A 14081-nucleotide genomic window follows, 5' to 3' on the forward strand; every position below is an offset into this window, starting at 1 on the left:
GCTGAGCTAGCCAGAGGCGCAGCCGGCCGGCCAGACGGTCTGCAGCGAAGCCACTGCCGGCTCGCTTCCCCTTGGCTCCCTAGCCAACCTGGTCTTCCCAGGCGATCTCCCTTCCTCCTCCTCCTCCTCCTCCTCCTGCCCTCCCACTCAGGTTAGGAGTGGGGGCGCGGGCGCGGTGTGGGATGCGCGTGCCCGCGTGCAGGCGTGCGCCTCGTCTGCCATCCCCCCTCCCTTTGCAAGTTGGCATTTTCTTCCGCATCGCCTCCGAATCTCGGCTGAAGCTTCCTTCCTCCGGCGGCCGCTTTAGAGAGCCAGGAGGGCGAAGGCGCCGCCGCCGCCGGGAGCAGCTCCGTCTCGCTCGAGGGACGCCATCCGTGGCTGGACGGCGGCGGTGCTGAAGAAGACAAGCGCCTCCAGAAGCGGATCGGCGCCTCTCTCTCTCCCTCTCGTGCGGCTCTCCAGCCGAGCGTCCGCAGCGGTAAGGAGGCGGCGGGCGCGCTCCTTCCAAGTTGCCCCTGGGGTTGTCGGAGTCCTTAGGGTGGGGGGTGGGGTGGGGGGACTCGCCTAAAGGCGGTTTTCCTGGGAAATGCAAGAAATTCTTCGCGATCCCAAGAATGGCTTGCTGTTAAGCCCCTCTTTCCCCACGCCACACACACACACACACGCACTCCGTTCTGCATGCAAAGATAATTCACCTGCCAGCATTGCAAGGTGCATGGAGGTGGGGGGGGGGGAAGAAGAATTGAATTCTCCTGCAGCTGCAAGCAAAGAGAATAGATATTCTTGGCATGCAAGGATGGAAGAGAGGCTTGCTGTTGAACGAGGCTGCCAGCCCTGGGAACGGGGTGGCGGGGATGGGGGGGCGATTTGCAACCTCATCCTTAGTGCAAAGGGGCGTGTGTGGAATGGCTGCATTCACTCTGGCTCCTTCAGGAAGAGGTGGCCGAGCCAAGCATGCCTGCATCTTCATGCCACCAACAGGAATCCTATGATCTCATTCACCTTGCATATGTACTGATAATGCCCAGATGAGGTCTGCAATTCCCAAAACCTTGCCTCCCCCCCCCCCCATGTGGGACTGTGCAGGGAAACGGGGTTATCTTTATTTACTGTGTGTCCTCCCCCTCCCCCTCTTGCCACTCCAGAGGCTTTGTTACCTCCATTGTCGTGGTGCATTCAGGATGGATCCCTTCTTTCACACCCAAGCGGGAGACCTCCTTTACATGAGGAAGCTGGTCAACGACTCTTCCCTGTGGAACCTGAGCTTGGGGGACTGGTTCCACAATGGGACCGCCGACGGCTTCCTTCCCATGGGCATCAAGGTGACCATCGTGATCGTCTACTCCATTGTCTGCATCGTGGGGCTCATCGGCAACTGCTCCGTCATGTATGTGATCATCAGGTAAGCGAATGTGTGTGTGTGTGGGGGGGGTGTCGTGGTGGCTCTGCCGAATCCAGGATGGAGAAGGTCACGTAGGACCTGTGGCTGCATCGAGCAGATGGGAGAACCATCAAGGCTGGCTTGGGTGAACGCTCTCTCCCGGTGCAGGACGCAGCCAGAACTACGTCAAGAAAGGGTCACAGTGACAAGAGTGCCTCTGAGCATGTGCCAAGTCCCTTTCTCTAGCTGCTTAGCAATCTTAGCCTCCTGGGAGGTTGCTGGGGGAGGGGTATTCCAGGATCCAAATTACAATGAACATAATGATAGAAAGAACCACTATAAGCGTGCTCACGACTCTTCACTTAATATTCTCTTGTCTCCCCTACAGAAACAATTAAGTGGCCATTATTATTATTCTCAAAAGGTTGTGGTTGTTTATGAGGGGCCATATTGGCTTGTTTAAGGCCTTTTAATAAGCTCAATAACTGCAGTGAGGTTTGAAGGGAAGACTTCCTACTTTCCCAGCTGAGGCACTTGCAAAACCATCCGATGCATACTTACTCAGAAGTAAGTTCCAAGGACTTGTATGAGACTCGCCATCTGGATGAATAGGGGTAGGACTGCTGGCTATGTAGCTGTTCACTCACCTTGTAAGAATGATCTCTATGACCAAGGAAAGCTTGCGTGCCATGAACTCTTGCTGTCACCGTTCCTAATATGCCTGAGCTGGAGCTGCTGTGGATGAACCATTTTAGGGCAGCTGGTCTGATCGTGAAGATAAATGTGTTTTGCTTGGGCATGAAAACCCAAGATCTTGGTCTCTAATTAGACATGGGTCGCAAAGGACTGGCGCTGAATCAGATGTTTCCCTCTCAGAAAGGTCTATAGGAGACACAATCTATTACCAAGGTATGCAACCAGCACTTTGCAGATGTTTTGGACTACAACTCCCATGATCCTTAACCATTGGTCCTGGGAGATGGGGGTTGTAGTTCCTGGAGGAGACCACCTTGCTCACCCTGATGAATTGTTCTTGCCTTTAAATGCCAAACCGCACACTAGCGCTAAATCACAAAAAGTTACAAAATTGTCCTCGGTTTGCTCGTAGGCGGTTTTACATCCCTTGCCTTTCTATAGATCCACGACTACACATTTAAAGGTTACTGTTTTCATACTATGATATCAGTGTACACTGACGACTATAAGATGGGTCATCTTGATGGGTACATAGTGATGTGGCTTTCTACACGTAGATCCTTGGGTGGCCAAAAATGGTACTAACCGTGCCCATGATTTGTTGCCTTAGAGGAACCCAAAGGCTGGCAGATGTGTAAGGAGTCTTTTGCGGGGTGGGTGGTTTGGAAAGAACTTTAAGGGTGAAAACTCAGTCATGGGTAGACTTAGTGAACCTAAATGGTTGAGGGACGAGGGAGAGGTAGATTTAGAGAAGGGAAAACAGAAAGTTATGAGGGTGGACAGATTGGTGCATCCATTGGTTTGCTTCTTCTAATGCTGTGTTTTCTTGCCATAGCACGCAGATCTGTAAATAAACAGGTCAATTGGAGATATTTCTTTTAATGTTTTCTCAATTCTATGCCTCCCGTGTCCCTGAGTTCGGCTTTCACTAATAACAATTCTGTAACTAAAAACAGACCTCGGGGGATGCTCTGTTTTGCAGAGGCCCGTCCCTTTCATTTCTGCCAACCCGCCTTGGCTCATCTCTAAGGTGTTTATAAAAACACTGCAAACATGCAATCTTGGTAAGATCTGCATCAACATTATATTTATGACCTATTTTACTTACGTCACTCCTGTGCATTGCAGAAGCTTCGCTCAAAGAGCCTAGTCGAAGGACCACAGGCACAGAAACCCATCCGTATTGACGTGCGTCTTGTTGTATCAGGATGGCTGTGTGCATCATTAGGGGTGTGTTTAGTGGTGGCAGGGGAGAGACACACATGAACTGGAGGAGCAAAAAAACAACAACCTGGTTCCTTTTCTGGCGCTAATCAGGAGCTCCATTCAGACATTTTAAGGGCTTATCTACAAGATATAATTATAGCAGCTTGATTCCACTTTAACTGCCATGGCTGCATCCATGGTGGTTTGCGAGGTACTTAGGATTCTCTGCTAGAGGGATGTAGTGTTCACTCTGAACCACGGCACAGAATTTGAAGCATTCCTCTGTAGTGTTCACTCTGTACCATTGGTCTAGATGGGCGGAGTATAAATCAAATAAATAAATCAAATGGACACTATGAACTGCTGGATATCTCATGGTATCTAGCTTCGGAAGCTGGAGGTTGGGAGTTTGATTCCCACTGTGCCTGCTTGACTCTGGGGCTGGACTCAGAGGTTCGTAGGGTCTCTTCCAACTCTGCAGTTGTAAGATGGTGATTACAGGATTCCATAGGATGTTATCACGGCAGTTAAAATCGAATCAAAGTGCTATAACTGTTGAGTGTAGACACACGGCAACTGAATGTGGATTAGCAGTGTCTGGAAAGAACCTCGCTTGCTCCAATCCTGCTGAATCATTTCTGTTCCGCTTGGTTTTCTGAGAAGGATAAAAAATACTTCAAAACATTGTCAACGGAAAAGGGCATATCGGCATATCCCAATACCCTGTCACCCGAATGATTATTGTCTGTTATAGTTTCTTGTGCTGTTACAGGAGAATGAGAAAAAAACAACAACAACACAACTTTCCCCCTTCAGCAACAGCATTTGTGAAAAACTGGGAAACGAAAGAGATGTGTTATTGTTAGCTGCCCAGAGTAGACATGTGTCTAGATGGGCGGGGTATAAATTTAATAAATAAACAAAATAAATAAATGTGCAAATGTCGAGCAGAAGAGCAGTCACTTAAGTAGCCTTCCTGTCACATGTTTATTCTCACCTGAGTTGGGGGAGCAGTCATGCAGCTGGCCACATAGTAGGGAGCAGTTATGGAATTCTGCTCTGCCTCTCGGCAACAAGTTACGAGCCTATGGGTTTTGCACAAAACCTTATATATTTTGCATTGGAAAACTTGTAGTATTTATAAAAGACAATGGGTTTTTTTGTGCTAAATGCAAAGTTTTCTGTCACAATCCAGGTTTCTTTTCACAAAACCCTTCTGTTTGCCGCCCAAATGCAAATGAAATAAAATAAATTAAAATGCACAAAGACTCCTATCATCCATCCAACAGAGATATAATTGTTGAAATTTATAATTTGTCTCTATGAAAGTGAAATAAGCAGGACTTACATCCCCAATGGTGCCTGGAAAGGAGATCCTGCTCTGTCTGTGAAGGTTCTCCGCGTGATCCGGAACGTTAGAAAAATCAACGTTGTTGGTCACATGGACAGTCACCAGAGACAGAAGAGGTTTTGTCTTCAGAAATGTTGGTCTATGTGTGGCGGGTGAGGGAAAGAGGAACAAAGAGGGATGTATTCCCCATCTGATGTGTTTATCTCCGGCACACTTAGAAGGGCAAAGATAATTTAAAATGTCAGGAAATTCAGGTAAACAGAATTTCTGAAGCCTCTCTAATGAAAGTAGAAGTTTCTTGACCACAATGGGCTGGAAACAGGTATTTTCACAGTTTTGAGAGACCTCAGTGGGGGAAAAAAGAGGCATGAGAGAGAAAGCAAGGAACAAGTATGAGGAAATTAGGTATGCTTGCCCATTTCTGAAATTTCAGTTTCTCTCTCAATGCTAGGGTTCAGCAATCGCCTGGCTGGTTTTCTAGAACACCACCAACATGTGGTGGTTCTGTGCTGCCAATTACATAACATCCAACTTCTGGTGACCCTCACTGGTTCTTGACTTTGTTTTGGACTGCAACTCCCAGAAGCCTTCACCACCAACTGTGCTGGCTGGGGTTTCTGGGAGTTGCAGTTCAAAAACATCAGAGTGACAAAGGTTAAGAACCACTGCTCTAGACGAGCAATCTCCAAAGTCCTGTCCTCAACACCCCTGCTCAGTTCTAGTAAACTCAACCCCTGTGGTTAATTTGGGGAGTCAGTCCATCTCGTATTGGGTCTTCCTTTTTCCCCCTGTTGCCTTCCATCTTTCTCAACATTATTGTCTTTTCCAGATAATCTTGCTTTCTCAGGATGTGCCCAAAGTAGGACAGTCTCAACTTCAGACATAGTTCAGGCAGAATTCGTGGGTAGCCACAAACTAGGAACCACTCCAATTCAGCATTTTTTCTGGGTTGCGCCTGTCTCTAATTCCAACTAGTTTTAGGAAAAGTCAGGAGAGGAAAAAAAGGTGCTGCTGATACTGCGGGAGAACAGGAGGTGATGTTCCATCACTCAATGTCTCTTTGGGAAAACTCGGCTTCTTCTTTGGCAGGTAGAAGAATCAGACTTTTATCTCTTTTCCTCTCCATCATGTCACCAACTGGTGGCTGGCAAATAGTCCTCGGGGATCTCTTAAAGGAACCTCATTTAATCCAAAAGATGAAATGGGAATGGATCCCTGTTGCTTACGAGGTGTGTTGGGGAAGTGGCGGGATGCCTTGCTATGATAACGAAACTAGCATCTTCACACAGTGATAGTTTGGGATTCTGGAAAAAGAAAAACACACACCCATACAAACGGATATGCTCTAAATCAGCGGTCCCCAATCTTGGGCCTCCAGATGTTCTTGGACTACAACTCCCAGAAGCCTTCACCACCACCTCTGCTGGCCAGGATTTCTGGGAGTTGAAGTCCAAGAACATCTGGAGGCCGAAGGTTGGGGACCACTGCTAAAGGCTTTCCTGTCAAATACTTATTCATACAGTCAATTACTTGTGTAGCTGTCTGGATAGCTCAGTGGTTTAGGTATTTGTGAAGCCATAGGTTGGGAGTTTGATTCCTCACTGTGCCTCCAGGAAGAAGAGCCAGCCTGGGTAGCTTTGGGCAAGCTGCACAGTCCCAGGGCACCCCAGAAGAAGGGGATGGTAAAACACTTCTATTTTCTTCTTAGGAAATTCTGAAAAAGGTTCGGAATTTACTCGACAGCACATCATTATTATTAGTTACTTGCATAGTTTGTGCTGTCAGTTCTAAAATTTACAGCCAGAATCCACTTCTGTTGCTCATACAGAATTTTGAGGGGAACTACAGAACCATAGTCCTTTGTACAAGTGGCTTTTCTGTTAGTGGAAGGTTGGATAAAAAGCTGAGGAGTCGCTGGTGTACCTAAGCAAGATCCGTAAATATCTGCAGTGGGATTGTGCTGTGGGGTTTGTGAGATTGTATTGCCTGATGGTTTTGCAATCACTCGTACAATGGTGCAAGCCAGCAGAAGTTTGCAAGCAGAGATGTACGCTATATACACACTGAATGAGATCTTGGTATAGGAGTGGGAATAAAGGCCCTTGATGTGGTAGGGAGTTGCCAGGAACAAAATGATTAAGAATCATGTTTCTTTATCAGTGGTTCCCAGCCTTGGGTCTCCAGATGTTCTTGAACTAAAACTTTCAGAATCCTTCACCACTAGCTGTGCTGGCCAAGATTTCTGGAAATTTTAGTCCAGAAGCATTTGGGGGGGGGAGCAAAGTTGGGAAGCACTGTTTTAAATGAAATACATATTGCCTTCAACAGATGTAGCATAAAATCTCAGGTTACTATGAAGTACTTTTAATGTGGATGACCAGAGCCATAACTAGACTAGGACATGGAACTACAGTATGGTGCTGAAATTTAGTGAGTGATTTGCTACTGGAAGGAGACAACTCTACCTGTTGGAATTTGCAGTTGGAAGGATGTGAATCTACCAACCCCGAGTGTGTACACTGGCTCCAGCCATTCTACCGAAGTGGAAGGAAACACAAAAGAGCTGGATTCATCATGGGACCAATATGGCCACCATGAACCAAAGAGTTCCTTCTTCCACCCTCTCTCTGTGTATGCCCTGACCCAAGCTTCATCAATAGGATAGTAAAGCCCAGGTCCAAAACTGCTAGCTATGGCTCTGTGAATGATCTGCTGGTAGGAAGATGATGGGTGGGTGCAGCTATTTGGGTTGGGAGCCACCTTCTGAAGGAGAAGCTGCCCTTTGCTGCTCCTGGACATTCTCCGGGTTGTGGGGTGTTTGTGTGTGTGTGCATACACTAGGAATGTAAATTATGGCACATCTCATCCTCTCCAGTAGGGACAGAGGATTGCAACTTTGTTTACGGCAAAAATGGCAAAGGACCTCTTGATGCTTTTGTTAGGATGTTTGCCTGGACAGAAATGATGTTTTGTGTGTGTGATTGCCAAGGGTTTTGGTAGGAAGTTGTGGCAGCTGTTCGACTTGTGCATGTCCATGAATTGCGCTAATTGGCTGAAATTAGGAGGATTCCCGATTGATTTAAAAACCTGAAGCTCAAGATGGGCAGTGGGCACCTTTGTTAATGCTGAACAGGTCCTTCTCTAATTGTTGTGTGCGCTTTACCTCTCAAAAGGAAAGGACAGTGGAGGTTTTTTTTTACACAAATTACACACAACTAATTTCTCACCTCCTAGGACTTACAGATTTGTCATTGATGAAGTGTTTCACTTCATCAGGACAGTTACAGGAGAGGAAGTAGTCTGATGGCTATTCTCTCTATCTTTAGTGTACATAGAAAGAGAGAAAGACACTTACTGCTTGCTTGTAACTACAGATTTTTATTGTATTTTTTCTGCCCCCACAAAAATGCTGGCTGGTAGTGTTGGGAGTCAAAGCTCCACAACTTTGGGAGATAACAACCCTTTTGGGGTTTGATACATGTTGTTGTTTAGCCGTTAAGTTGTGTCCGACTCTTTGTGACCCCATGGACCAGAGCACTCCAGGCCCTCCTATCTTCCACTGCCTCTCCCAGAGTTGTGTCAAATTCATGTCGGTCACTTCAGTGACCCTGTCCAACCGTCTTATCCTCTGTCGTCCCCTTCTCCTCTTGCCTTCACACTTTCCCAAGATCAGGGCCTTTTCCAGGGAGTCTTCTCTTCTCATGAGATGGCCAAAGGATTGGAGCCTCCACTTCAGGATCTGTTCTTCCAGCGTGCAGGGTTGATTTCCTTCAAAATGGATAGGTTTGTTCTCCTTGCAGTCCAGGGGCAATAATTCAAAAGCATCAATTCTTTGGCGGTCGGCCTTCTTTATGGTCCAGCTCTCACTTCCATACATCGCTACTGGAAAAAACATGGCTTTGACTATGCGGACCTTTGTCGGCAAGGTGATGTCTCTGCTTTTTAAGATGCTGTTGAGGTTTGTCATTGCTTTCCTCCCAAGAATTCCGTGGCTCCTGTCACCATCTGCAGTGATCATGGAGCCCAAGAAAGTAAAATCTGTCACTGCCTCCATATCTTCCCTTTCTATTTGCCAGGAGGTGATGGGGCCAGTGGCTATGATCCTAGTTTTTTTTTATGTTGAGCATCAGACCATTTTTTGCGCTCTCCTCTTTCACCCTCATTAAGAGGTTCTTTAATTCCTCCTCACTTTCTGCCATCAGAGTGGTATCATCTGCATATCTGAGGTTGTTGATATTTCTTCTGGCAATCTTAATTCTGGCTTGGTATTCCTCCAGTCCAGCCTTTCTGATGATGTATTCTGCATATAAGTTAAATAAGCAGGGAGACAATATACAGCCTTGTCGTACTCCTTTCCCAATTTTGAACCGATCAGTTGTTCCATATCCAGTTCTAACTGTTGCTTCCTATCCCACATATAGGGAGATAGATAAGGTGATCAGGCACTCTCGTTTCTTTAAGAACTTGCAATAGTTTGTTGTGGTCCACACATTCAAGGGCTTTTGCATAGTCAATGAAGCAGAAGTAAATGTTTTTCTGGAAATCTCTGGTTTTCCAGCGTGTGTTTGCAATTTGGTCTCTAGTTCCTCTGCCCCTTCGAAATCCAGCTTGTTCTTATGGGAGTTCTCGGTCCACATACTGCTGAAGCCTACCTTGTAGGATTTTGAGCATAACCTTGCTTTTGTGTGAAATGAGTACATGGTGACACCAAAACTTTTAAATCAGCTATATGTATTGCTAAACCCAATCACTTCTGAGTATAACTGAGAAGAAAAATCTCATAAGATTGTTGTTTAGTCGTTAAGTCATGTCCGGCTCTTCATGACCCCATGGACCAGAGCATGCCAGGCCCTCCTGTCTTCCACTGCCTCCCAGAGTCTGGTCAAATTCATGTGGGTCATTTCGATGACCCTGTCCAACCGTCTCACCCTCTGTCGTCCCCATCTCCTCTTGCCTTCACTCTTTCCCAACATCAGGGTCTTTTCCTGTAGCTGCCATGGGTGCTGTGATAATGGCCATCGCCTTCTTCCCAACCTCACCCCCTTTAACTATTCCTGAATGGTGGCTGTGGGCTGTGGGCCATGGGGATCAAAAGGCAGCAATGGATGATGATGATAACAGGCTGCCACTCCAAGACTCTGCTACCCTATGGGATGGCCACACTCTGCCCAATGGCCATGACAAACCAGCCCTGACCACAACGGGGAAGGTCCTCCTCCACATCACAATCAACTACGCTTCTTTAAGCAAGGCAGTCAGGATTCATAAAGGAACACCTTGCACCTGGCGTGGAGTCTTGACATAGAAATGAACAGAGATGATGGTTTAATAATATCTCTTTAACTGCCAACGATGGGATCCTGAGGTTTGTAGTTTCATGACTTCTCAGTGGCAGTTTATGGGAAGGTGATCTAGATCTCTAGCAAAGAAGTTGAACTATCCCACCTATCTACAGATCCAGGGTTCTGCAGGGTAGAGCCACGATGATTCATCATCCAACCACTAACGTCGTCTCATTTGGATACACTGTGAATAAGGATTAATGAAAACCCAAGGCAAGGCGCACACCAACGCTGTCATCACGATCATCGCTTGACTTCTGTCAAAAGCAAGCCTTGTGTGTGTGCCAGCCATTGTCATCAGGCTTCAAAAAATGTCATTAAAGAAGTGCACGGGTGGCGTGGGTGGGACTTGGCGGATCTTGGCCACATGTCCAATCCTTCTAAGGTACTCTTTCTCTTTGCAGGCTGAGTGGAGCTTTTCCTTCTGCTTCCTCTGAAGCTTTTCTTCTCATTTTCTTAGCCCTTGTCGCTAAGTGGCATCTCTCTCTCTCTCTCTCTCTCTCTCTCTCTCTCTCTCTCTGTGTGTGTGTGTCAACCTTAATGGTTTCTCCTGCTGGGAGGGTGTGAGAGATGCTTCAGACATTCCAGTGTGAGTATTTTTTCAAAGTTTCTAAGGAGTCACCAAAGTGTATAACTGCAGATGTGTTTTGGGAAAGAATGGTTAAACACACATACATATAAGAGAGAGAGAGAGAGGAGAGAGAGAGAGAGAGAGAGAGAGAGAGATGGAACCATTCTTATTGTCTCCTTTAGTCCTTTAGTTTGCCATTTTATACCCTTATTTGAGAGAAGTAATCAAAGCAGTTACTCAGTTGATGGATGTTCCTGCTGAGGCAGATCCCTCACTAATGTGCTTTATATCCGTGTGATTTTGTGTCTCTCTTTCAACTCACATTTGGCAGCTGGCTCATGCCAGCTTCACCTTAAGTGGAAGTGAATACTTTCATGGAGAATTTCTCACTCTCCTCCCCGGCACTTGAATGACACCATACAATTAGTTCATCACTGTATGCAGAGCACCAAGGAGAGACAAAAGTTTTTTGTTCATTCTACCATATAGTTTCCTCATCCCGGCACATTGGCCAGTATCTTATTAGGAGCCTACAGGAAATTGGGTAAAATTGGGTAGCTCCTCTCTCTTGTTCAACCAGTCGCACAACCAGTTGTGCAAATGCTCTCACAACCAATGTGAGACAAGGTATGCAAAAGGGATCTTGCCAGAAAGAGGTGTGCATGCTTCTCTGATCAGCCTGAAAATGAGTCTGCTTTTAATTTGTGATGGGTCATCAGGAGGTCAAGGTGTACTTCATTTGCAAGTTTGATTTCTAGAGGAACAATTTCTTGTCACCTTCTGCTCTCTGCTTGGCCTCACCTGTGCCTGAACCAACGGATAGCAGTGTGCAGCTGCATCCAAAGAACATCACACTGAAGGACAATAGAAACAGTTTTGATATTTGATACACAGAGCTAAAGGATTCTGGGGAGTTACTCCAGAGACCTTTCCTAAGACTAAACCAGGAGGATGTAGCCTGTTTCCCCCATTATGGTTGCAAAGGGGATGGGATATAGCAGGAAAGCTGTAGGGGGTGGCAGTAGAAATGACAGAGGCCCAAACTTGGATGTTGATTTTTTTCCCTTCCCATTACAGCTTCCCAATTGTTGACTGCTTGGAGATACACACAGCTGTAGACTGAAAGCATAATGCTCCCAAACTGTGCACATTTTCCAGAGTAAGACTTGGGAGTGAACCATGAACGCTGAGAAAAGAAATCCTGAAATGTATATCCTTGCAACCTAAATATTTTTACTCCTTTTGTTAGTGTCTTAACCTTTTTAAATAAAGTTTCTCTTTTAGAGATAGACTTCACTGGGTGTGGAGGTCCTATTTCTCACATGCGTGGTTCACTGGCCCAAAATGCCAGAGCCTTCCTTCCATGTTACCCAAGGAACTTGATTTTTTTTTTTTGCAGTGCTTGTGCAGTCTTGGGTTGACACTCAAAGAATTAACCTGTGATTAAGTGAATAAATCACATATTCCTAGAAGGAGGCTGGCGGCAGCTGCCTCGAGAAGTTCGGAAACGTTCGATATGGCTCTGGCACAGAAGGGGAGCCAGCTAGTTTGCCTCTTCCCTAGCTGAGTAAGGCTCAAGTCTTTGTCAATCTCGTGCCATTGTGGCAATCACTCAGTGCCATGTCCTGACATGGAGATGGTGAAATGTCTTGACAGGAGTCCCAGAGGCATCAAACCCCCCCCTTCTTTGTGGTGATAGAAGAAGAAGAGCAGGACTTTTATCAGACAAAAATGTTTAGTTCAGAACCAGCCTTCTGGGGAGAGAGGGGAAACATTTGATGGTCATGCTGGCTGGGGGATTCTGGAGGCATTTCCATCCCTGCTTATTTATTGGAATGGAGACTAGACATGGGATATTTGTATCTGTATCCCTGGGGATATAAATATGACTAGTGCCACCACAGATAGTACAGAGATCCCTTCACTCCACCTCAAACGGCTGTTCCACTCAACATTTGCAGCATGGCACTCACCTCCATTGTTGCCGTCACCACCAGCTGGCTCTTCCCCGCCTCCCCATACAGCTGACCACGGCAGTGCAGAGGTGGAATGGAGAGTCTTCCTGCTCAGCTGATGAGCGGTCAGCTGTGTGGGGAGGCAGGGAATTGATGGCTGGGCTCCTTTCGCAATTGGCATAACAACAAAGACAATGGATGCTGCGCTGTGAATTGTGACCGGACCAGCCATTTCTGGTGTGTCTCTCTGTGTGGGAGGGAATGGACCTCTGTTTCACCTGTGGTGCTGCTGTTCATATTTGTATTCACACAAATGGCCCATAGAGACACTTCAGCTGAAAACTATAGATGGACTTGGCTTCTGTTTGGATCCCAAGCAACGCAGCATGTTTTTCCCATTGACTATAATGCATTAATCAGCACCCAACTTTCCTTTTTGTTTTCTTCTTTAGACATGGATGAAATTGGTAGGAATGGGAGTGCTTTTCCCAGGGATTAAGGCTGGCAGAGATCAGATAAATATGGTCCGGGGTGCTTGGGCAAGGAGTTTTGTACGTCTTCCAGACAGCCAGGACATTCTTGCTCTCTGTTTCACAGTGAAGAAGACCATCTCACCTCTGTACTTTTCTCTAAGCAGTAAGAGTGCCAGAAGCGGAGGTGAGAGCCCATTGATCCTATGGAGTTGTAGTCCACATGAATGGATGTTTATAGCTGAAAAGAAAGAACATCATTGCAGAAGTTAGGTTCCCTGTCCAGTAGATCCACATTTCAGAGAACGCTTCCAGACATCCTGTCTGTAAAGCTGAACCATGCATGCAAAGCCAATGCTCTTGATCACATGGTGAAAGCTTTCCATACAAGAGCTGTATCCATGGAGATTCTCTACCATCTTCCAGGGAAGATCTGGTGAACAGCTGGACCTATCAGTACGATCACAGTGCAGTTCTGATCAGTTCTCTCACGACTATCGAATATGATAGCAGTATAAGGGTGTGATCATCTGGGGAAATTGTTCACCATTTGGGCTACTCGTGCCTGGTCTGGTTGAGCTATTTATCAATGTTCATGTAATGTACAGGAGATCATGAATCAGCCCACTCTGATCTACTCTCTTCCTGAGACAGGGTGGAGCGATTCCCACATGGATGAATGGATTGCTTTAAGAGCCATCACTTCCAGTAAATCAGACCTGGGCAAAGTGCGGCTTGAGGGCCACATACGGCCTGCGAGCCACTTCTGTCCAGCCTGCAGACAGTTTTGAACATCAAAACCATTTATAGCTTTTTGTCTAAAGTTGATCAGTTGCTTATCTTTAACATACCGCAACAAACCTCTTTAGTATTTGTGAAGATTAACAAGTTTAATTTTTTTTAAAAAAAGTAACATCACTGTTTCATTTTATTTTTATGTAGGTTCAGCCCCCAAACACAGTTCAGATTTTTCATGTGCCCCCCCTAGAAATTAATTGCCCACCCCTGCGGTAAATTGATCCTTTCTAGTACCGTCAGACACAATCCTTTCTCATTGACTGTTGTTTGGATAGCCTCACAGTCTGAAATAGAGATGGGCATGGATCAGA

The 14081-nt window shown here is 46.2% G+C and overlaps 1 protein-coding gene across 2 annotated transcripts in view; it reads left to right on the forward strand.

The window, feature by feature from the left end:
• Positions 1-234: 234 nt before the first annotated feature.
• Positions 235-14081, forward strand: part of OPRL1 (opioid related nociceptin receptor 1) — a 41801-nt gene continuing 27954 nt past the window's right edge. Inside the window, exons 1-2 of one of the 2 annotated variants that reach the window (XM_072996719.2) lie at positions 235-478; positions 1146-1402. In XM_072996719.2, coding sequence (XP_072852820.1) covers positions 1182-1402 — 221 coding nt within the window. In that variant the 5' untranslated portion in view covers positions 235-478; positions 1146-1181. Of the gene's footprint in view, positions 479-549; positions 1403-14081 lie in introns of those variants that run through there. The other variant, XM_078391991.1, reaches the window with a different exon arrangement.

The sequence above is a fragment of the Pogona vitticeps genome, chromosome 4 (assembly GCF_051106095.1).
Source record: "Pogona vitticeps strain Pit_001003342236 chromosome 4, PviZW2.1, whole genome shotgun sequence".
Lineage (NCBI taxonomy): Eukaryota > Metazoa > Chordata > Lepidosauria > Squamata > Agamidae > Pogona > Pogona vitticeps.